Source organism: Petromyzon marinus, chromosome 3 (assembly GCF_048934315.1).
Source record: "Petromyzon marinus isolate PM22_M1 ecotype Great Lakes invasive population chromosome 3, UKy_Petmar_22M1.pri1.0, whole genome shotgun sequence".
Taxonomy (NCBI): domain Eukaryota; kingdom Metazoa; phylum Chordata; class Hyperoartia; order Petromyzontiformes; family Petromyzontidae; genus Petromyzon; species Petromyzon marinus.
This window is the reverse complement of record NC_133669.1, coordinates 4,676,482-4,701,437: the sequence shown is the minus strand read 5'-3', so window position 1 is coordinate 4,701,437 and position 24,956 is coordinate 4,676,482. Positions and strand designations below refer to the sequence as shown.

At 49.6% G+C, this 24,956-nt stretch overlaps 1 protein-coding gene across 1 annotated transcript in view; it reads left to right on the top strand.

Annotated features, from left to right (window-relative positions):
- LOC116952204 (nucleosome assembly protein 1-like 1) overlaps window positions 1–24,956 on the top strand; it is a 75,872-nt gene that overhangs the window by 9,088 nt on the left and 41,828 nt on the right. Inside the window, exons 2-4 of the mRNA XM_032971352.2 lie at window positions 1,540–1,573; window positions 3,470–3,558; window positions 4,065–4,176. Coding sequence (XP_032827243.1) covers window positions 1,557–1,573; window positions 3,470–3,558; window positions 4,065–4,176 — 218 coding nt within the window. The 5' untranslated portion in view covers window positions 1,540–1,556. The remainder of the gene's footprint in view (window positions 1–1,539; window positions 1,574–3,469; window positions 3,559–4,064; window positions 4,177–24,956) is intronic.

The following is a 24,956-nucleotide window of genomic DNA, read 5'->3' as shown; positions in this document are numbered from 1 at the left end:
CACAAAGTCCCACAAATACAGGCGGAGGAAGGTCATCATCGGATACGATGGACAACCCCGAAGAAGTGTGTGTAAATGCATATGCATATAAGAATGCTCAACCGGCACATACACACAAAACCTCAATTAAATAATATATTAAAGTCGGTTGTTCATCACCGCTGGGGGAATTCATCCTTGTCTGGGTCACACGACCCCAGAGTCACCGCCACTGTCGAGCACGCGGAGTCGGCAGAGTGCCCGTGCGTGGTTGATCGCTCCCCCTCCGTTATCGATGTTTTCCCCCGATACGCTTCGTGGGAGCGAGGACCCCTTTCAGAGACCGCCGCCGCTGGGCTGCTAACGCCGTGTTCAGGCCTCTGAGTTATGGGGAGATCACCAAAGTGGCTTTGTGCTCGGTTTGCCACCAACCCCCAAGCGGTGGATCTAACGATGTGACTTATTATTCGGCGCGGTAGTCGCGTTGGCTAACGTTCCGTCCCTCTGTGCAATGTATTTATATATTTCGTAAAAGCCCGGCGTTCCGTTTGTTCATTTGTCCGTCAACTAATTTATAAGAGCCTTTCAGAAGGCCCGAATAAAAAAGTTAAATAAAGTTGACCCCCCCCCCCCACTCCCCAAATGTGGGGGTAAAATTTTGAAAGTTGATCCAAGAGCTTTCCAAAAATTATCAACCCCCCCCCCCCTATAATAATTATTTGTAGGCATACATGCCTACATCCACAACATAGAACAGTGCCAGTAGTATCTGCACACGTGGGGGGAGGGAGGGGCATCAGTGGGGGCGACCGGTGAAGCCCTCCAAAGGAGCTAGAGTAAGGCGGCCGTAGGCTCCCACCAATCACGTAAGGTCGTCTAATTTGCAATTGCGTCCACGTGCTTTACAACACTCTGCAAACACGCATGCGCCATCGTCTCCCCGCAGTTGGGTCATCGTTAGTAAAGCTTTCAAACGTCCTCAAATGAATTTTTTTTATCAGCTAAGGCCCACTTGAGCCATTTAGCTCTTTTCACAGAAGATAGCAGGCAGGAAATGATAGCTCAACGAAGTGGCTTATCACGTGGACATATTATAGCAGCCAAATATTCTAAACCAGTCTTCTTCATTGCGAGGCCCGCGGGCCACTGACGGCCCGTGACGTGCGGCCCCCGACAATACACAACACGTGAAGAGGAACAAAAACACCCCCATCGTACTGCTGCTGTCCAACCCCAATGGTCTCAAATGTGTGGCGGCCCTCAACACTGATGATGTCTTATCGGCGATAGTGGCCCCAATTCTGAAAATTAGTGAAGAACACTCCTCTAAACGCGTGTCGGTTCTAAATGTGGTGGGGGGGAGGGGGAAACCAGAGCATCCGGAGAAAAATCCACGCGACCACGGGGAGAGAGAGAGAGAGGTGAGACACGCAAACTCCAAATATACAGCAGGCGTCGGGGTCGTGTTCCAGCGAGCCCGCTCCCCGAACGCTTTCCTGCAAAGGTGTTGTCACCGGATGGTGTGACTCGCGTGTAATGACGTGCGCCTCTGTTTTGCAGGAAACACCGCGCAGAGAATGGCAGACGTCAGCGTGTGAGTACCGGGTGACATCAGCTGCTCGCGCGAGTGCATCCCATTGCTGTGGTGTGTGTGTGCGCGCGCTCGTGTCTGTGTGTATGTGTGTCATGTGGGGCATAGTAGGGGGCACAAGTGGTGCATCGGCCAGTCGTCTCAATCATTCAACCCATGTCACCTGGGTCTGTCCCGTGACCTTGCTGCCAGCGGGTGTTCGACACTTCGTGTGGCCTTAAAGTGCACATGGCCTGGCACAAGCGCCGTGGTGATGTCACCGCCACTTAGTGGCGAGCGGCGGTTGTTGTTGGAGCGGTAGCGCCGCGGTTAGCGCGCTGCGCTACGAACCCGGCCACCCGAGTTCGATTCCCGCTCACGGCCACCAACATAGAGGACGATTATATTAACTAGTCCTGGGGCCTCCCCTAGGTTGACTCAGCCTCAAATGAGTACCTGGTGGTGCGGTGTGTAAACATCGCCACGAGGGAAAAAAATGCGGGCGGCCGTGGTTCTGGCCACCCACCCCTTCGTGTGCTATGCTGGCATTAATAGGTGCTCGCTAACAGCACTTGTCCCTCAAAATCTGTTAAGGCTATACCGGGTGTCTTTGTTTTGTGTTTGTGTGTCATTATCATCATCACCATAATCATCACTCTGCAGTAATCTATATATGGTATATTTCTTCATCAGCATCGTCATTTTAAGGACAAACGTATAACCTGTGTTGCATCATCATAATTATAATCACCATTGTTATGATCATAATCTATAATATAGTACGTAGGCTGTCATTCTTCATCATGGACTATATACGAGTCCAAGCTTTGTTGGAGCAATGCGTTCAACTCAAAATATTTTTTGACAAAACCTAACCCTTATCAAGGCTTGGGAGAAATGTTGCAGCAAAACGTGAATGGTAATGAGCCGAATGTAGGTGGCGCAAGAAAAGTTCCTAATCAAATCTTACACATTGAATTAAAAGTAATTGGAAATAAGTTAAATGAAGATAAGTGGCAACATCTCAAAGTAATTGGAAATAAGTTAAATGAAGATAAGTGGCAACATCTCAAAAGAGATACCGTGAACGTGTCGCTCTGATCTAAGGACCCTTAACAAGCAGCAGCAGTTTCCGTGTGATCGGCAAGGTTCCGATTCCTCGAGGGGCACCCAACTAAACGCGTGGCACCGTGCCATTCCCAAGGATTCATACTCACCATCAGCCACGATCTATCCACCGCTCGATGAAAGCCTCTCCAAGCCGTGCCCATCTCTCAGGGTTCTGCAGTGTGACCAGCCCACCTGGTGCCTGTCCACGATTCTGATTTTGTTTTCCGAGCCCTTGCGATTTCCTTCGCTCAGTCGGCGTTCGCGCGACGGATTTCTCGTTTCATTCTTGTTGCGCTATGGCGAGCCATCGAACAACAGACGGGTCGACCGCATCGCGCCGCGCTTTCGAACGCGCTTCGGCAGTCGTCTGGAATGCTCTTTCTTCTGATATTCGGAAGGCTATTGCTGGAGCTATGCACTTTTTAATTCGTCAAAATTGAAAACGCATTTCTTTATAATTGCTTTTTGTGTATAGAATGTTGTCCTTCCCCCGCACCTCCGATTAGCACGGTTGGCTACTTACAGTGCGAAAGAAGTTCAACACCCATACATACATGCATACTCTACATACGTAGCCGATCCTTTTCTGCCATAATGTGCACCGATGACTACGTTATTGAGGGCGATTATTGCCACGTATAAGGAAGACCGATTGATGGATGATTCAATTGCCCCATCTCGTCGGTGGGCATTCTCTCGGTAGTGTTCCATCCCTTGACTGCCGTAACCACCATCACCACCACCACCACCATCGACACTCGGAGCCTCGTTCGACCCGTGATCGCGGCCGCTCGCGTGCGCACGTTGCAGGAAAGGCGAGGATGGAGGAGACTGCTTTGACGATGGTGACTATGAGGAGGTGGACGAGGAAGAGGATGAAGGCCCCGGAGACAAGAAAGGTGAGGCCACAGCCTCCCGGCACTGGCGACCTTGACGCACCATCACCGCCGTTGGCTCTTCGCGATGCGTCGGAACGCGAGCGCGCGCGCGTTGCATTTGGAAGTATGCGTACATGTGTGCGCGTGACTGAGCGTGCCCTGTGTTCGTCATTGCGTTTGGAGCGGTGTTGTAGAGGTGTCACAGAACTTGCCCCTGCAGTCTAATACTGCGTGTGCGTCTTTGTCGGGGCGGTAGCGTAGTGGTTATCGCACTGCCCTACGACCCGAGTTACTTTCCCGGTCACGGCCAACACGAGTGGCATGAGCCTCCCCTAGGCTGACTCAGCCGTAAATGAGTACCTGGTGCATCGTGCAGCCACTGCTCGACCTACACCCTAGCCTCGCGCGACGCGCTGGAATTCATAGGCCGCTCGCTCACAGTGCTCGCCCCAATAATGCGCGTAGGCTAACGCGGGGGCGGGAGGGGAGGAGGAGGATCTTTATCCTCGTGGTGTTTGTCGTTTCAGCGGGTCAGCCCCTGGTGGTGTCCCAGGAGGTGCTGCAGGACCCTGACATGCTCGCCTCGCTCAAGCAGCGCCTCGACAGCGCGACCACCAACCCCTCCGACCACTACCACAGGTGAGATTTGGGAGCCCGTTTGGCAGAAGGAAGGAAGTGATAGCCGCGTGGCGACATGAGCGACATAATCCGTGGTGACCTCGCGATCCGGAGTGTTTTGCTCGCAATTCATCTTGCAGGGTTTGCTCCTTGCTGATTAAATGAATGACACAGAGATTAATCTCTTTTGAAAGCCGTAATGAATATCAATAGCCCTTCACCTAATTAAATGAGGGGTATTGCAGAGTATTAGCGATTATGATTGTCACTTAACTCTTTGTAAACAGAAATAATCTCACCTGCTTTAATCGAAGCCAGACTTCAACGTATCTCCATATTCAGAGGAGCATTGAGACAGTAATGGAAATTCCACGTTTCTATGGTGGAGACGAGTATGTCCGCAGGACGACCCGGTTGGTGACTTTTCACAGCATGGTACAAATTTTATCAACCCACAGAGAGGATGATGGGCTGGATCAGCGAACGACAGGTATTTCAGATGACTGAACCAATCATCCTTATCTGGTTGCTGAATCGAGTACCACATTGTGAAAAGCCAACAGTGGTTGGTATGGCGATACTGCTCTTTGCCATAAAAAAGTAACAACTCAATAATAATAATAATCATACCATCTGAACAACGTACAGCCCCTTTAGTCAACGTGCTCCTGGGCGAAGGCCTCCCCCGCACCATGTCAAATGATGGGAGGTGGGGGGGGGGGAGTTGTTTGACCATACGTCACGGTGCTGCGCGTCCACTGCTCCGTCGTGTCCCAATCCGACGTCCGTGTGGTTTTTTGTTGCGGTGGAAATTTCTGCATCCAGAGGGTCCCAGTGCGTGCCGTCAGACGCTCCTCAAGGGCCCCCTTCGGCCGCGCTTCAGCGCTGTCGTTATCCCGCGGGCGGCGGTAATTGTAACCACTGAGAGTGGCGGATATATGAACCGGTCCCGGGCCGCCCCTAGGTCGACTCAGCCTCAAATGAGTACCTGGTGCGGTGTGTAAACATCGCCACTGGGGAGACAAAGGCGGTCGGGCGTGGGCCTGGCCAGCCACCCCCTCGTTGACTGTACCAGCCTTCAACGGTGCTCGCCAACAGCGCTTGCCCCAACGGTATGTTAAGGATATATACGGCTGGGCGTATATGTGGGTGTGTGTGGGTTTTGTGAAGGTTTGTGGAGCATAGGTTGGTGTCGGAGATTTGGATGCAAACTAGCGTTTGTGTCAAAGTGGATTTATTTGTGTCACCGGTGCGGGCCATGGGTTAGTCTGGGTTGGGGTGGGATACGACCATTGGTGACTTGCCTCGACTGCTGAGTCCTAATTAGGATGAAAGCAGCCTACAGTCTGTCTCTGCTGCTGCTGCTGATCTCAGTTGCTCACATTTGACGGTGGCCTAAGACGAGACGACTGCAATGCACTTCTTCAGGAAGCGCTGACGGTTATTTGCATAATTTATCAAAGGCTGGGTGGCTTTTCTTACACGATTTTGCGTGTTTGTTGAAACTCATGGGGCAAGGGTTGGTTATCATTTGTGAATTTGCGTGGTATAAGGCATAAATAGGTATGCGAATGGTTACGTGAATGTGTATGTGAATGGGTACGTGAATGGATTCGTGAATGGGTATGTGAATAGATACGTGAACGTGAACGGGTATGTGAATGGGTATAATAAAGGGGTTTTTTTTTGTATTCTTGGGTGAGATCGCGTAAATATACATATATGGATAATATTGGGTCACAAAAGCCGCCGTGTCAAACGCAATGGGTCAGTGAATGGGCATGGGTTTGCATGGGCTATGGGATAATTATCAGTGGAGAGCGTTCTAAGAGAACGATTGACCCCCGCCGAGAATGCGCAGTCATCACCCCGTGTAACAATAGCCCCACGATCTGCACTAAACCCCGTGGCGCTTGCACAAAATCGTGCACCCCCCCCCCCCCCTGCAATTAATTGGACAGCGTCGATGCGTCGTCACTGTTTCTGCTTCAGCGTGCGTACCACGAGGCGCCATTTGGATCGCCGTAAGCCACCTTTTTATGCTGAAGCTCATACTGCCACAGTCAGCCAGTCACTAATCCAGCCAGAGAGGCATCTGTCCAGACCGTGAGACAGTCGCCCACGCAACCAGCTGCCTACCCACCCAGCTAGTTACCCACCCAGTAGATTGTCTACCCACCCAGCCAGTCACCTACCTATCCAGCCAATTGCTTGCCAACCCAACTAGCCACTCACACCCAGCCATATATAGCTACTTAGCTAGCAACCAACTCGAATAACCATCCAGTCACACAGCCAGCGACTTATCTACCCATCAGGCCAGCTTGACGCCTAGCCAGCCAGCTAGCCAGCCGGTCAGTCAGCCAGCCATCTGGCTATCCAGCCACCCGGTTAGCCAGCCATCTGGAAACCAGTCAGCCAACCAGCCAGCCAACCGATCAGCCAGGTGGCTAGCCAGCTAACCGGTCAGCTAGCCACTGGAGCTATGGACTTTTAAATATGAATTGAAAACTAATTTCTTTATCACTGCTCTTTTCATGTTTAGTTTGTTGTCCGTCTCCCGTACCTCCGATTTAGCACGGTTGGCTACGTACGGTGTGAAATAATTACAACATTCGTACATATGCACTTAAAGCCATCTCGCTGGATAGCCAGCAAACAGCCAGTCGGCCCACCAGCATTCCAGGCATCCACTGAGCCACCCACCCAGCAAGCGCGCGAGTTTGGTCGGGCGTGAAAGGTCACCTTCCCTTTGCCACTGTGGACAGTAACAAAAAATATATATTCCAAACTCATTCACGATTCGGTGGAGACTCTGACTGGCCGGTCCAGCGAATGATGGTGAACTTGAGGATTATGAAGATGATGAGAGAGGGTTTTTGACATCCACATAACAGCGGAAAGTTTGTCATTGTTGATTCTATGTAAAACCGATTCCAACACTCTGATAATTGTGACTTTGCAGATGTTATAGGACAGAGGCCGTGATCGAACGGTGAATTGTGGCACAGCTGAGCCGCCCTCAACGCTGGACTGTACCCATAGCCGCCCACGCACTCACACAAACAAAAACAAAGATCCCCCGAATAGCCTCTAACAAACTGTAGGGGAAAGTGCTGTTAGTGAGCGCCTATTAAGGCCGACACGGCACATGAGGGGGTGGGTGGCCAGCACCACGCCGACCGCCTTCATCTCTCCAGTGGAAATGTTTACACACCGCACCAGGTACTCCTATGAGGCTGAGTCGACCTAGGGGAGGCCCAGAACCGGTTCAGATGATCGTCACCGGCGTTGGGCCGTGAGCGGGAATCAAACTCGGGCCTCCGGTTTTGTAGCGCAGCGTAGCGCTAACCGCTACGCTACCGCTCCCCACACACAACTATGCACACACTCCCACCCACACACAACCACGCACACACACGTGCGTGACAAAACCGCGCCACCGCTCGATGGGACGGAATGGATTCCCCGCTCCACCGTAACGGATCGCTGTGCACGTGGGGGGGGGGGGGGGGGGTCACCGTCCGGGACACGGCGAGACGGATCGAAGCTCCCTCCTTGGTGCGGCGAGGTCGAGACGACCGCTTGACCGCTTCACGGGTGGTGAGCAGAGCCACGGGCAGAGGAAGACGACGAGGAGGTCTGGGCGGACGTGGCGTTGGGAGGTCATCGTCAGCGTGGGTAGGGAGTGCATTGGGAGGTCATCGTCAGCGTGGGTAGGGAGTGCATGGGGAGGTCATCATAGTAAGACTGGTCCTTCTAGGATGTGTAGGAAGCCTGCATGCACAAGTACAGCCCTTTGTCATTCCGCTGCTAGATGAAGGCCGTCCCATGCCACGTGCATAGTAGCGGTTATTTACCATACACCACCACGCCGGTCAGTGCGGGTTGGTGAAGGCGGAGAGCATCAATGTGGCAGCACAGCTAGTGCAGTGCAAATATGCATATTGCCACACTTGCCCTGTGCTGCCCACAAGCCCGCAGCCTGTAACACCTTTGTTTGACGCGCAGTGGCAGCCCATCCGAGCGCTCGCCTGCCTCAGGCCATGCCGTGAGCTGGGCAGCAAAGGGTGAATCTAAATCTGAAGTGGCTGCGGGTGCACATTTAACCTGCTGAGACCTCAAGAGAGCGGTGAGGACTCTCGTGTGCCAATGAGCCAGATGGCGGCGGTGGTGGCGACTGTGATGACGATGGCGACGACGATGATGATGATGATAAGACGGTGAGGGCGGTCCTCTGACGTCGGGTGTCGACCGTGCAACGAGCGGGGGATTTTGCGAGAGACAGGAGGCGATGGTCAGAGTGTTGTCTGTATCCCCAAGCGCTGATTGCGAAAGACCAGAGGCTGTGGTGGACGCGATTATACGAAGACAACCACAAAATAATCAACACATTCGTCAATAACACTGCGTGACCGGAAAATAATATGTACAAGAGGCGACGTTTTGAGTTATGGTTTTCCTTCGATTATGTGCTATTAAGAAGGGTTATTAAATGGGGGCTCTTTATTGCGAGAAAGGGTAAATTCCATTCTTACTTTTGTCATACTTTGATACTGGCACAAATGTCCCATTTTGTATCTGCTCACCCCGAGCTATCAATGCTCTGATGGTGCATTGCCCTCGTATTGTTCGATTTGTGGCGTTGTTCTCTGGTCTGACACTGGTGGTGAGACTAGGCCCTAAAGAAGGCTGTCTCTGGTGTCGGCCAATTAGTTTCAAAGACAATGCACATACTGTCAGAGCATGCTTTTGTTTGCATGTTCACCACAAGTACTTTGTGTGTTTAATGCAGTAATTTGATTCCCTGCAAAAGGTTTATATTTGGTGTTTGAACATCGTAACGCCACCTGTTTTATTGCCAGAAAGGGTAAAACCTATTCTCAATTTTTCATAAGAAGGGTTATTACCCGAAACGTCGCCTATTGTATATATGTTTTCTTTCAAGGCCACAGTGTTGTTATTGACGAACGTGTTGTGGTTGTTGAGTTGTTGTTATTGTTTTTTCGTACAATCACCGCCAACGCAGCAGAAGCAGCAGGCGTCAGATGATTTGTTTAAACGTACGACTATTGAGCATGCAAATAATTTACAAGAAAGTGTAACAGTCCTTTAACCAGGTGGGGAAACAAGGAGATTCGTTATCTCTAAAAATAGAAAAATAAACATGCGTAACATAGCTCAACCTATTATGCAGTCCCTTGGATACCATCGATTTAGATTCGTTCAGACTTTAGGAAACATTGCAGTGCCCTTCATCAGGAAATAGTTTAATGAGATCTGCTGTTTCTACCGCAAAGAAGAAATCTCAAGGTCACCACTGCTGGCGACCTTGAGCCTGGCGGTCATAAAGGCGCAGCCCTGCAATTGCCTGCTCACGCCACTGCCTGACAGAAGAGGTCCTCCCCTGGAGGGAGCCGTGGAGAAACCCCCCCACCCCGCCCCTCTAGATAATATTTGCTCCACTCTTTCAAGCTGTGTGGTTGAACGTCTCGGAAGAGGTGGGAGTTACCTACACTTTATCCCACCACACACTGTCGGCCAATCGGCGTGCCTATTTGGGTGGACAGAGGCGCGTGGATGTGGGGTTTGCAAAAAAAAACTGCTCTGTTTCGGCTGCCGCGCCAGGAGATGGAATCTAGGCACTATTTACGATTTTTATTTTACCAGGTAGGGCTCACTGAGCTGCACATAGTAGCTCTTTTTTCAGAAGCCACCTGGCGATCACAAATGATAGCTCAGCGACGGAAGTGGCTTATCACGTGGACATTTATAGCAGCCAAATCCTATAAACGCGTGGTGACGTTGATTCAAAATTTGCAGGGAAAAAAACGGAGGACCCGAAGAAAAATCCACGCCACCACGGGGAGAGAGAGACGCGCAAACTTCAAATATACCGGGGTTCTGCACTCATTTGCAGAGAGGGCCACTTTCAGAGTCACGATCATGAGAATAATTTGCCACCTTACCAGTGAATGAGCTGAAACAATAACCATTTGTGCCTTAAACGCAATTTCATTTGTCTTGGCTGTGTCGGGTGGTCGAGGGTCTTCGTGACACAGAGTCAGCCGGATCATTACGTGGATGGCCTAACCCAAAAGAATTCGTAATGAATTCTTAACATTGACTGCGGGGAAAAAAAAACGCGTGTTAAATATTGATCGCGGATGTTTAATTTCATTACAGGAACCACTATTTATTTAGACTATTTTAGAACTTAACCACATGGTGCAATGTTTTCCCTTGATTAAACAAGCGAATTGGGAGGCCTCTTTAATCGAGCGCGTGTGCGTGTTGGACAGGAAAACTGGAAACAGGGAGGCGAGGAACAAATGTAGCGCCGATCTCGAATGACCGCGAGAGGTGGAGACAGGCGATTGCCAAAGCGCTCCCTGGTGCCCCATGACCTCCACGGTTAAGGGACTGATGGTGATGCTCCTGCTGACGATGATGATGATGATAATGATGATAATGCGGAGAGAAAAAAAAATCAACGCCTTGAGAAGACTCGCCCACACAGGGGGGCTAAACACTCACACGCCTCGCGGTCGGCGGCAGCGGCGGCGCTGTGAGGAAGCACATCAAGTAAAAGCCTCGGGCACCCAAGTAGCTCAAGGGACATGGGATTCGTCATCATGTGCAAATCCTAATTAACGTATCTAAACTCATGAACATTGCGAGCCAATGCATTCCTCTTCTCTGTTTTGCTTTCATCTCCGTCTTCTCTCATCTCACGACATCTCTAGTTTTGTCGACACGTATTCTTATGTCACTTCATCGATAGCTCTTGTCTCTACGCCTCTTCTGTCGTCTGGGATTTTGTAAACTGGGGGGGGGGGGAGGTCGGGGACTTAGTGGGGTGGGTGGCGACTAAAAGATTTCTGCTCAGAGCACCCCAATGTATCGGCACCTTCACTACGGAGGTCACGAATCTCATTATCTTGGCAACCATAACGATAATAAATCAGATTATCTGCTTTTTGAATGTGAAATAATAATAAATTCGCAGTGATGGAAAAATTCAAGGAATATAGAAAATCCCATTCCTCTAAAACAATACAATCGACGGGGCCACTTGTTAAATATTTATTGGGCCAGGGCACTACACTCTACCATGATAAATTATATAAATGAAACGCTATTTATAGCCAAGATAAGCATCTTGTTTCAAGATAGATTGTAGCATCAATATGAATGACCGTCAAAGGGTTGGCAAAGGCAAATCCCCAGAGCCTCTTCTCTCCCACCACCCCGAGCTTTACCTGGCCTCGAATATCTCGGGCTATCCCAATTATCCTTACCAATTATCTTGGGCTATGCCAATTAGCCTTAACAAATATCTCGGGCTATCCCAATTATCCTTACCAATTATCTTGGGCTATGCCAATTAGCCTTAACAAATATCTCGGGCTATCCCAATTATTTCTCGATTTGAAGCCATCCAGATATACAAACATAGACACAACTTCAACCGAGAGGATGGTTTTAAATTAAGCAACCACTGGAAACATGTCATAAACCACGTCAAAACTTCGGCTACCTTATAAGCGCACAGCCTTTTTTTGCCATTTTTTCATTGCCCCTGTGCAGTGAACCACCGCTTCCCCCGAACCCTCAACATAACAAAAGACGGATTAACTTGGCCTCGTCGTCGTCCCCTGCTTGGCTCCTCCCCCCTACCTTAACCTTAGCCCCACACTCCGTCGTCGCTCCTTGCTTAGCTCCTCCCCCCCACCTTAACCTTAGCCCCGCACGCCGTCGTGGCTCCCTGCTTGGCTCCTCCCCCCCACCTTAACTTGTATATAAGCTAGAGGGTCTCAGAGCTCACCACGTGATGCAGCTATCTTGCTGTGACTGTTCCACCTGAAGACGGAAGCTTGTGTTGCCTCCGAAACGTCGTGATTTGATTTAGTTGTTTTATTTTCTTTTAATTTTGTTTTACCTACGTGACTTTAATGAAAAAAAAAACAGTAACCCAATTATCCTTACCAATTATCTTGGGCAATGCCAATTAGCCTTACCAAACAGTCGTACTGTTATATATCAGGGTATTGAAAATTTGATGAAAATAATAAAATTTAAATTAAATTTGGAAAAATGCGTAATTATCCGAAATTATGTAATTGATGTAATTATGTGCATAACTTATGCTAATTCGAGGGATAATCATATTAACTCATGTGAGTGTATTCGATTATGTCAATGCGAGCCGTTATGATAATTAGGCCCTGCCTTGCTGACGAGGGTCGTATCATCAATCGGATAAGACAATTAATCGTAGGAAGTTATGCAGGTGTGCTGTAAGTACGCCAGGTTAAACTTGGCTTCGTTGCCTAGGTTCGTATTATCGATTGGTATAGTACAATTATTCTCGCTTTAACATTTACTGATTATATATTAGTGTGTTTATGTCAGGTCTCCAAATTGAAATCTCAACGCAGGATACAGTTCTTATAAATAAGATTATTACGCATGAACTCAGGAAAGAAACACTCAAGCACTTCTGTGTTAAGCAATTTTAATTTCTAAACAAAACCTTAACACTTCTAATATGCGAATTATTATGCTTGGAATTACCAACACAGTACTCCAGGGGAAGTTCCCTTCATTGATCCATACATTTAACCCACAATGGTCACGTTGTTAATTGGGTAACAGAACAATTGAATATTTCCTCAGTGTAACACGAGCATATACGGCGACAGGAACCAAAAGTTCTTAAAAATTCATGCAACAATTTTCATACGAAGGCAATAAGGCAAAGTATATGGTAATTAATTCATGAGCAAGATTACGTAATTGCGAAATGTCTTGGAGCAAGGGTATGTGTCAGTACGCCTACTTCAGCAGATACCCATCGATTACTAAGGCTTCATGGATTCATACATTTAACCTTCAATGATCACCTTCGTTAATTGGGTAACAGAACAAACGATTACTTCAGAGTAACACGAGCATATACGGCAAATAGGAATAAAAAGTCCTTAAAAATTCATCCGACGATATTCACGAAAAGGCGATAAAAACAATAGTTATACCCCAAAGGCACAAATATACGTCAATAGATTCATCGGCAAGATTTAATTAACGAGGTGTCTTGGAATAAGGGTGTGTGACAGTACGTGCTCTCCCACGGGAGATCCTTATCTTTGGCTAAGATTTTAATTAATTCGTGGACAAGATTGTATGATAAAGAAACCGGTTTAACACGATATTCTCCCTGTGAGCGTATAGCTTCGTGATGAAAGTTTCAAAAGTTTAATTGGTATCGATGAATCTATTGGTAATTATGCGGTTGGAAGTAAAATAAAATAAAAAATTATGTACTTATAAACGACGTATTCTTATCACTCGGTGAGTCGCGATGCCTTCACGGCCAGCTGATGGTTCATGTGCTTGATAATTAGGCTTCTTATTAATGATTCGTGTATGTGTTGAGTGGTATGAATTGGGTTGAGTGGGAATGTGTTCTGGATCAATTAATTGCGTCAAGAAGATGCCAGGTGATGCGTTGGCAGTGTGAGTATCATACGGATAGCTGGATTTTCCTTCTTTCACACGGGCGGCCGGAGTTCGGCCCACAGCTGGTTGGACGAGTTGGCACAGCGCGATGATCCGTCGTCAGATAGCGCCCGCAGCTCGTCCGCTGGCAGTTGACACCCTTGCTCACGGGCGGCTGGGAGGCTCTTTCCCCTGCTGGATGAGCCGAGTCGGCACAACACTTGGCCGCTGGTAGCTGGCACCCTTGTTTGGTTGCGCTGGTTGCGCGCTCTCTCCTGCTGGACGATTGCTTTCGCAGCTCGTCCGCTGCGGCTGGTCCTCTGCGATGCTCGCTTGGTCGATGCTTGGCGCTTTCCGCCCTTTCTCGAGGTGGATCGCTTGACGCTGAGAATACTTTCAGCGATACTCTGTCTGCCCAGGCCGAACTCAGCACAGAGCATCACCTCGCCCCTCTTCTCTGCGATGCACCACACGCATTGTTGATCTCGATGCCATGCCCCGGGGCTGGCTTGCTGTCCTCTTCCAAGCTGATGGTCGCCGTCTTCTGCCGCTGGTCGCTGTGATGATTCAATGCTCGCGGGTCTCTCTTTTTATGCCAAATTTCCTCCCTCTGGCTCCACCTTCTCACAAAGGACCGGATCTCTCTTTGATCTCGCTCTGTGTGGTGGGGGATGGATTGTCGTGTGTCCGTGTGTGTGTGTCATTTATTGAGGTAATATTAGTTTCATCAAGGCATGGTCCCCTGTCGCCTTCCTCTGCCATCCCGCCATCAAAAGGAAACAGATGCTCCGAGTGTGTCCTTCTGTCCCACCCTCTGCACTAATTACTGGAAGGAGGTGGTTGCCCCTTCCGGTCGAGTCCTCTGCCCCCTCCTCTTCCTTTGGTGTGACATTTTTCGACTCGCACAATGGGTGTGTTGAGGCTTTGAAGTTTAAACATTTATTTTACCTCATAGTTTTAAACCGTACCACTTGCAGTTATGATTCTGTATGTGACTCAAGGTATGTTGTAGTAGTGTTTCCATCTTGGTGTTTGATTTTTAAGAGGAGATGTTCTCTGCCTGCGTATGCAAATTCTTATCACGTGCAGTGGGAAGACAAAGACGGCCAGGAGGCTCCCTTTCTCTCTGGCTGGCCCTCGGTTTAATACTGCACAAATATCATTTGGTCCATGTTTCCTAAGACCTGCGATTCATTGTCATCACGACGCACTTCCTAGGGTTTATTAATTTTCGTCCCCCCGTCTGTATCCGGGGATCGGTGCTGTTACGCTTGAGTTATTATTTATTTTATTTTATTTTTGGATGTCCTGAGTTTAAGAGGTAAGTTTCTTGACTGGTGGAATTCATATTCCTTGGTTTTTGTAAGGTCATGTAACGTCAAGATGTAATATAATTTAAGGTGGATAACGTTAGCATTAATGTTATGTGTGACCCGCTATGTGGATTGTCGTCTGGTTTTTTGTACTTCTGTTAACTAAAACTTGTCTGCCCGGTTTTCGCTCTTTGGGAAGCTGCGAGGCTTTGAGGAATTCCACCCCCCCCCCCTTTCCTCTTTGGTTCTCCTTCTCACAACGGACCGGATCTCTCTTTGATCTCGCTCTGTGTGGTGGGGAATGGATTGTCGTGCGTCCGTGTGTGTGTGTGTCATTTATTAAGTCACCGCACATCCGTGGGCACAGATGGCCCCTGAGATCAAGAGTAATTTCCCTCGCTCTGGCGTTAAATTCTTTTTCTCTCCCGTGCTGTGGGAAGACAAAGGCGGCCGGGAGGCTCTCTTTCTCTCTGGGACACATTTATCTTGGTCACGTGATTGACCTATCTCGTCTCATCTCTTCCGGCTGGCTCTCGGTTTAACACTGCACAAATATTATTTGGTTTATGTTTCCCAAGATTTGTGATTTAACACCGTCATCACCACGCACTTCCTAGGGTTTATTAATTTTCGTCCCCCAGTCTGTATCCGGGTATCGGTGCTGTTATGCTTGAGTTATTCTTTACTTAAATTTTATTTTTGATGTCCTGAGTTTAAGAGGTAAGTTTCTTGACTGTTGGAATTCATATTCCTTGGTTTTGTAAGGTCATGTAACGGCAAGATGTAATGTAATTTAAGGTGAATAACGTTCGTGTTAATATTATGTATGTGAAGTAACAACCCGCTATGTAGATTGCAGTTTGTTTTTTCTTAGTGAGTGTGTGGATTCTTTATGATGTCGACTCATTTGTTGCTAAGCTCTGAACTTTAACCGTTGCATTAATAGCAACGAAGGGGAATTTTTTTTAGAACTCGCCTGTGCGTGGCGTCTGATTGTCTGGGAGTTCCAAGATGGAGTCTTTGAAGCCTGGCATTCCCCTCGAGCTTCGTTAGTAATTTCCCCCTCACCCCTTTTTTCTCTTTGATTTGGTTTATTACTTTTTATTGTTTATCTCCTGGCGGCCTGTTGTGTGTGAGGGGAGGGGGGGGGTCTGTATCCCCCCTTTTGCCCCGGAGTTTATTATTTATGGCATTTTACGACCTCCAGCTGCTTGGCTTCTGGGTGTTGGTTCTTGTCGGTTTGAGGGTGTTTATTTATTTATCGATTATTATTAGAAAATATCGGCAAATATTATTATTAACATCAATTTTGGAAAAAGGCCTATATATACAACAGTACAACCTGTATAAGGGCAATAGTCCCACCACCAGGTACTCGTTTGAGGCTGAGTCGATATAGGGGAGGCCCCAGGACCGGTTCAGATCATCATCACTGGTGTTGGTGGCCGTGAGCAGGAATCCAATTCGTGTCGCCGGGTTCGTACGCAGCGCGCTAACCGCTACACTACCGCTCCCCACTGCACACACACAAATACACCGCTGCGCTCTCGGTTCTCCACGATGTTGTTCTGTGATCACATCGCGCGACGCACACGGGATACATGCCAAAGCCGACAGCGGCGGGGCGGCGCGCGTGAGCCTCACGTCCCAAAGTCACTCGGCTAACGAGGGGGGCTGAGAATCCCCCCTCCCCTCCACCACCTCTCTCTTCCCTCCCTCCCTCCCACCACCGCCTCCCTCCTCGCCCATTCGCTACCGCCCCCAGCCCAGGCGCGGCATCGCAATGGACGGCGACAGGCGCCCTTCGCGGCGCGCATTCTCCCGGACTCACAAGTGGCTGCCCACCACCCCCCTCCCCCGTTAATGATGACGGACAAACAAAGCCGCCTGCGTTTAACGGAACGCGGGCTCCTCCTCCTACTCTTCCTCCTCCTCTTACTCTTCCTCCTCCTCTTCCTCCTCATCCTCCTCCTCTTCCTCATCCTACTCCTCTTCCTCATCCTCCTCTTCTTCCTCATCCTCCTCTTCTTCCTCATCCTCCTCTTCTTCCTCATCCTCCTCCTCCCATGCATCGTCCGAAAAGTATCAGCGGCAGTTCCCGATGGGTGTTTTTGCACGATGCACAGAGGCCGAGTGTGACCTTGGGTTTGTTGTTTTTTAGAATGAGAAGATTTATTTATAATGGTGGAATCCTCTTCTTTGGTTCTTTCGGTAAAGTCACGTAGAATGAGAATAAAATAATAAATTGATAAAATAAAATAACATAACACAATAATATTCTCACGACGTTTCGGCCACAACACAAGCGGCCTTCATCAGGTGAAGGGACGAGACTGTCTGGAGGACAGCGCTGGAGTCTCGTCCCTTCACCTGATGAAGGCCGCTTGTGTTGTGGCCGAAACGTCGTGAGAATATTATTGTGTTATTTTATTTTATCAATTTATTATTTTATTCTCATTCTACGTGACTTTACCGAAAGAACCAAAGAAGATGAATCATTGCAGTCACGAAAGCTTTAAATCAAAATGGTGGAATCCGATGAGCTATAAAGCTCCTTTTCACAGATGTCCATTCGGAGCAGGGGCGTCAGAACGTTACAACAACAAACAGTACAAAAAACACTATAGGAATGTAAAGTATAGGAAAGGTAAGCAAATCATAAAAAACAAATCTATTTTAATTTTACTATATAAAGCCCACGGAGCTATTTCCTTTCTTTTCTGAACAGCGACCTGGCCACAAATGATAGCTCAACGAAGTGCAAAACACAAATTAAAAGTGTTTCTTACGCACACCATCAGCCTGTACAGCCTTCTGGGAGAGCGCAATTTGATCATCTTCGGTTGAATGCAAGCAACGCTCTGGACAGGCTTTGACGGCTGATATTTGTACCGCGTGTCAGTGTGTGTGTGTGTTGTGTTGCCTGTCGGTCTTTGTCTTTACGTCAGTGTGTTGCAATTGGGATCTGAACCTGTCCCCGGGTCTCCTCTATGTAGACTCAGCCTGAAATAGGTACCTGCAGGAGCGAGCGTGTAGAAATTAAATTTGTACCGGGGAAGGGACGCCTACAGTGGTGGGTTCCAACAACTGAAATCAGCATAATCTATAGGGTCCAATATGAAGACAGCACAAGGCTGTCTTGATACTGAATCCATGTAGTCTATGGATTTAGGAAAGCCGCATAAGGTTCAGAGGCAATCCAACGCATGCAGAAGATAAATCAGGCGCGGCGCTGCAGCCACGCCAGCCCCACCGTGCGTCTCGAAGCTTTAATGGGAGCACTTGTCTCCGTGGTCAATGATGCCAGACGGGGGGATCTTTGTACGTTGTGTGTGTGTCTGTGTGTATGTTGAACTTCTTTCGGGCTGAACGTAGATCAACCGTGCTAAAGGTCGAGATGCAGCCCGCAGTTGGAAGGGGTGGCCGCAACCCGCACTTTACGCTACAGTGCCTGCCGGTCGACCAAATTGTTCCCTTTAAAATTAAACATGTTTTTTATCTTGGTGATGCTGCTGCTACGTTGGCTATGGTGTACACGCACACGTAAACAGCAACAACGACGCGAACCAAACGTGAACACGTTCGTCAATGACAATACACTGCGGCCTTAAACGAGAAACAAATACATACGTTTCGGAGCACATGCTCACTCACCTGCTATGAAGAATGACAATTTGCCCCGTATGTCGCCGATTCTATTTTTTTTCTTTTAAGGAGGTCAGGGTGGTATTGAGTTTTTGTTGTTGTTGCTGCTGCTGTGTCTTCCTTAATACAGATGGGTGGGCGGAAACGAGGCAGGGGTGAGAGGGGGGCGAACGTGGGGGGGGTGATTTAAGAGACTTGCCCATTGCAATGTGCCGCGTCGGCCGGACTATCAATTGAATTAAACAAGCGATCCCTGGACTCATTGCCCAGTGTACCAACCCGTTCCATCACGGCCCACAGCAGCTATCGGTGCGTTGTCTCAACACTTTTATTAAAAAAAAAACTGCCCTCTCAGTGTTCTTCACTGCAAGGCCCGCGGGCCACTGGCGCCCCCTGGTGAGCACCACAGTGGCTAGGTCGCTTCTGAAAAAGAGCTACATAGCTCAGTGGGCCTTACGTGGGTTTAGAATATATATAGTTTTGAACCATTGTTGAAGTGCGGCGCCTGACGCTCCTCCATCATGATGTCAAACCCCAATGGTTTCAAATGTGTAGCGACCCTCACACTGATGATGTCTTATCGGCGACAGTGCCCCCCTTTGAAAATTAGTGAAGAACACTCCCCTATGTATTGCGCTAAATCGAGCTGCGCGTAGTCTCCTTTTAAAAGTGGAATAGGTAATTATTTCATATCCCGAGATCCAAAAATTAAGCGAGTAGACATCTGACAGCAACGCGGCCGCAAGGATTATAACAATATACCGTGTTCTTCATATATATCTACGCCAAGAGAATTAAACGCTTGGATCACGCTGGCTAATGACGCACAACCGCAAGTAATGAATGAGACCAAGCACTGTGTATGGGAGTGGTGTAGCGGGGCGGTGAGCGCTACGCTGCGCTGCAACCCGGCCAACACCCAGTAACGATTATCTGAACCGGTCCTGGGCCTCCCCTAGGTCGACTCAGCCTCAAATGAGTACCTGGTGCGGTGTGAAATAAACATCGCCACTAGGGAGACAAAGGCGGCCGGGCGTGGTGTTGACCACCCACCCCCTCACAATGGCGGCCGAGGGGGGGGGGCTGGCCACATCACCCCCTCGTGTGCCGTTCCGACCTACAACTCGCTAACAGCACTTGCCCCCAACAGGCTGCTAAGGCTATGCGGGGGACCTTTATCCGCATTGTGCAGTCTACGTTGGCATGGTGACGGCGTCCTCGCAGAGTCGTCGAGCGTCCGCCGCTCTGTTTGCAGAGATTCACGGTTCTAATCCAGGCGGCCGCCCTGGTTATTGGACATCCATTTGGACGTCTGTGAAATAGAGCTTCGTGGCTCATCGGATTCCTTCAGTATAAGTTCTGACTCTGTTAAGCAACCGCACGGCATTCAGCAGAGCACGGGAACGTGCCGTAAGTGAGAGGAATATATCAACGGCGTCGTCGGGGAGAGTGTGAGTAGCGAGACGCTGGAGCGTATGCTGGAATTCCCGAGACGATGTAACGCGCAAACACAAAACGTTCAACTCCCACGCACAACGTCAGTGTCAACCCATCCAATGTCTCTCTACCTCTCTGGCCTCTGCGAAGAAGGGCCATTGCCCGAAACGTTTGATAGTACTGTAAAAAAAACATTTTCCGTTTTTGACGAATTTAGCAGCGTTTTCGTCAATTTTACTTTAAAAATCTGTCCATGATTCATCTGTAAAAGCGGAGAGTCCAAATTTTGTGGTGGTGGTGTTGTTGTTGAGCTTTAGCAAAATGAAAGTAAACAAACTTGACTGTGCGTGCGTATGATGCCAGGAAGAAAACTCGTGCACACCCCCAATGGAATTCTGCGACGCTTTTCGACGTACGTCTGTCCTCGGAAACATTTAATAAGCGAGGCAGGCGCCACGGGAAGCGACTAGAGCGCCTGTAAACAGCGACGATACCTCTGTGGGTTCAGATGTGTTCAGGACAAATCGCCGATAGCAGCACAACGTCACGCAACAAAAACAAAATCCACGTGCATCGTCGGATCGTCTTGATGAGAGATACCGTGCGAACAGGTAAGACAGACCAGAGGTAAATGTATTAACCGTTTAAAACTATTTTTGTTGGTTTACCAGGTAAAGCCCACTAAAGCTATATAGTTCTCTCTTTTTCAGAATCCACCTGGCCACAGACGATAGCTCAACGAAGTGGCTTATCGCGTGGAAATTTATAGCAGCCAAAAATGCTCTGAACGCCACGTTGTCGATTATAAATGCGGAGGGGAAACCCGAAGGAGTCGGGTGAAGATACACACGACCCTTGGGAGAGAGAGAGACACGCAAACTCCAAATATTCAGTACAGGCGTCAGGCTTGGTGTCAAACTCACGACCTCATGTATACCAAGCGAGGTAGTTAACATCTCACCAGCGCGGCGCCCTAACCATGACAACGTTTTCAAGCTTGGCTGGGAGACGTCGTCAAAAGGGCAACGCCGTGATCACCTCATGAAAGCGCAAACAACACCAAGAACAACAACAACAACAAAACGTGCATTTAAATCGCATCGCATGCATCGCCACGGGCTTCTAATGCAGCACTGTACGTGGGGCGAGTTGGCTTGGTCGGAGACGAGGGAGGAGGAGGGAGAGGAGGAGAGGAGGAGGAGGAGAGGGAGGATGAGAACCATCACCATGGCAACGAGAGTTTTCTGACAGAACATCGCATGGCAGTACATCATCATTATCTTCACCAGCTTTGACAGGAGCTCCAAAACTAGCCGTGACGCTGCCGTTGACAGAGCCCCCCCCCCCATGGCACGATGTCTGCCCGGCACGATCACTATCACGATCCATCGGACATCTACCTGACCCTCTCACCACTGGCACGAGCATCTGACACCAGCCCTGCACCAGCTCCAGCCCCCCACCACCCACCCCAGCAAATACCCCCCCCACCACCCATCCCCTCCCCATCTCCGGGCAGTAGTATCGACAGCGGCATTGCTACAGAGCACGAGGGCAGGCAGATTGAACAGATCGGTCAACTTGTCGGGGTTTGTGTTGGGGAAAAAGCAGGAGCGCCAGCCCGACAATTAGCCGAGGCATCGGCGGTAGTGCTAGCCTTGTTATTAGTCTCGCCCCCTAGCACGGGCACGATCGTTTGAAATATATATTTTTGGGGGGGGGAGGGGGCGGAGAATGAAACATTACTTGATCCTCGACTCAAAAAAAATCGCTTAGACTCTCTTTGCTTTTTGCTTCCTAGCATTGCCTTATCCCTCGGAGCCGTCACAAGTGACGTACTGGTGTTGACTCTCAAAGGACTTCCCACTCGGATATATGCATAGTCTCTCGGGCATGACCTCAGAAGGGTCTGTGGTCAGCCGTTCGCGATTCATTCCCTCGCAAGCGGAGGCGAGTCACGTCTTGTCCCTCGTCGTGATGCAAGGTTCTCGGACATTTGGCAAATGGTACCGCTTCTGCGGCCGTCTGGAACGTTCCTCCCTCCCGATCTTGGGGAGCCACCGGAGCTATTGACTTCTTAATCGTATGCAGTGAAAACTTTTTTTGTTTTAGAACTGCTTATTGCTTTTTAGTTTCTGCTGTCCTTCCCCTGCACCTCCGATTAGCACGGTTGGCTACGTACGGTGCGAAAGAAGTTCAACATACACACATACAAGACTCACGTCTCCTCCCTAACGAGGTGGATGGTTGGCGTTTCCCCCCCCCCCCCTCCCACCACTGCTGTACCCACAGACGCAGCGATTTATTTCTCGTCGGAGATTCCCTGATTCGCTTGGAAAATGCAGAACACTCGTGACCAGTAGCCGCAGTCGTGACACGAGAGGTATACTGGATGTAGCGTGCCGGCTGCAGAAATATGTTCTGCGCCACCGGGTGAAATTAAGCCATGGACATAGGTTGGATTTTATTTTTTGACTTAAAACTTTCGTGACTGCAGGAATTCATATTCTTGGCTGTTTCGGTAAAGTCACTCTCTGTTTGTTAGGAGTTGCGTGCGCGTGTGATAGATTATGTGGGGAGCGGTAGCGGAGCGGTTCGCACGCTGCTCTACGATTCCGGCGTCCCGAGTTCGATTCCCGCTCACGGCCAACACCGGAGACGATTATTATCTGAATCGGTCATGGGCCTCCTCCCCTAGGTCGACTCGGCCTCAGACGAGTACCCGGTGCGGTGTGGAAAAACCTCGCCACAAGGGATGCAAAGGCGGCCCGGGGCGTGGTGCCGGCACACCCACCCCCACGTGTGCCGTGCCGGCCTTCAAAGGTGCTCGCAAACAGCACTTGCTCCTACAGCCTGTTACGGCTAGACGAGGGGGTCTTTGTGTCATGGATGAGTCGTAAGTCGTGCGCGTGCGATACGTTTCCGTGAGCCCCGTGCTTACACATTAGACGTGTCAGCTCTCGCATTGGCACGGTGGAGAAATTCCCGGTACATTCAAAGATCATGCTTCCCAAACAGCCCCCGGTATAGATGCGGGAGTGCTGAAATTATCCTCGGCCGCACAGCGTTGTGCATTCATCCTTTAAACAATTTTTGAAAAAAACACCCCCCCCCCCCCCAGTCTATCATCTGCACTCTGCTGCCTTTTTATCCCAGCAAAAATAAGATTTGCTACGAAGAAGGGCCATTGCCTAAAACGTCGCCTTTTACATTATCCTTTGAGGCGTGCGTTGTTCACCGCTGCCAACGCAGCAGCAGCAGAAGGATCGGCATCACCGCCCAACGATGTGTTGTATTCCAAAGATTAGCGCCATTATTCAACCAAATGATAGATTGATCACCAACCCCCAACACCACGAATCATTTGACTCCATTCCTCGCTGACACCTCAGGTGAGCGCTCTTCCTCTATTCTCGGCGGGGAGCTCTTGGCGAGCACAATGTACACGTGTTGAACTTCTTTCGCACCGTACGTAACTAACTGGAGGCGCGGGGGAAGGCCCGCAAACTGAACACGAAAATCAGCTCTAAAGAAATTAGATTTCAAACGAGATTGAAAAGTGCCATAGCTTCAGCGGCTTCTTAATATCGGAAGGAAGAGAGCGTTCCAGACGGTCGCAGAATGTGCATCTGAAAGCGCCGAGCGATGCCGGTGACTGCCGTCTTTGTTCGATGGCCACCAGCCAAAAAGCCGTCGATGCTGCTGCTGCCTGCTGCGAGGATGACCGCCGGACTTCGCGTGGCGGCCGATGCTCCCTGACGAACATATTCGTGGTTCACTTGCGTGTAACGAGGAGGTTCTGTTGTCGACGCCGGCGGGGGTCTCTGTGCGTAGCTGCTGGCACGCCGCACGAGGAGGTGGCGTGGCCGCTCGTTGGCGACACTGAACGAGCGGTGGAAATTCCACGTTACTCTGACAGCAGTGAGTGGCACGCATTTTATTAACCCATTGTGACCATCACCATGTTATCTTCATCATCAGCATTGTCACGCATCGTCATCTTTGACACAGGACTTTGACAGGAGCCACTGTCGGCATCACGCGTGCCCACTGCAGTCCCCCTTCTCCTCGGCGAGGTGGGAGGTATGGCCGGGAATTGACGCGGCACGAAAGCTGACATCTCAGCCTTAGTTTTTGGCCAGCGTTAATTCAGTGTTGTATATATATACGGTTAAATATTTGTATATATTTGTCGAAGCCTTAGGCTAGGCGTCAACTTTTAGAATTGTATTATGGATCTTGTCTCCGTCTGCTCGTTGACTAACTACCCCAAGCACTGAGTTAGTCCTTGATTCTAGAACGTTGGTGTGAGCACACGTACGATGCGCTGTCACAGCACGGCTGAATCAGATATGTGCACTTTGCTCTTACGTGCATGTACAGTACGCGTGTGTACACATTTCAAGCCTATATTCATCTGTGTGTGTGTGTGTGAGAGAGTACGTGTGGACCATACATACATGGGGAACGGTAGCGTAGCGGTCAGCGCTGCGCTACAAACCGGGCGAACTGAGTTCGATTCCCGCTCACGGCCAACACCCAGTGACGGCTATCTGAACCGACCCTGAGCTTCCCCTAGGTCAACTCTGCTTAAAATAAGTACTTGGTGCGGCGTGTGAAAAAAAAACATCGCCACTGGGGAGACAAAGGCTGCCGGCCGTACTGATGACTACCCACCCCCTCGCGTGCCGTTCCGGCCTTCAAAGGTGCTCGCTAACAACACTTGGCCCAACAGTCTGTTGAGGCTATTGGGGGGATCTTTGTCTTATATGTGTGCATCCGCCCATCCCAAGCTCCACACCCCCCCCCCCCCCACGTCTCCCAATTCACGCGGTGGAACGCGGATGAGAAATCGCACCGTAATAGCAGTAGACGGGGCCGCCTCTGCGCACCACGTGCATTAGA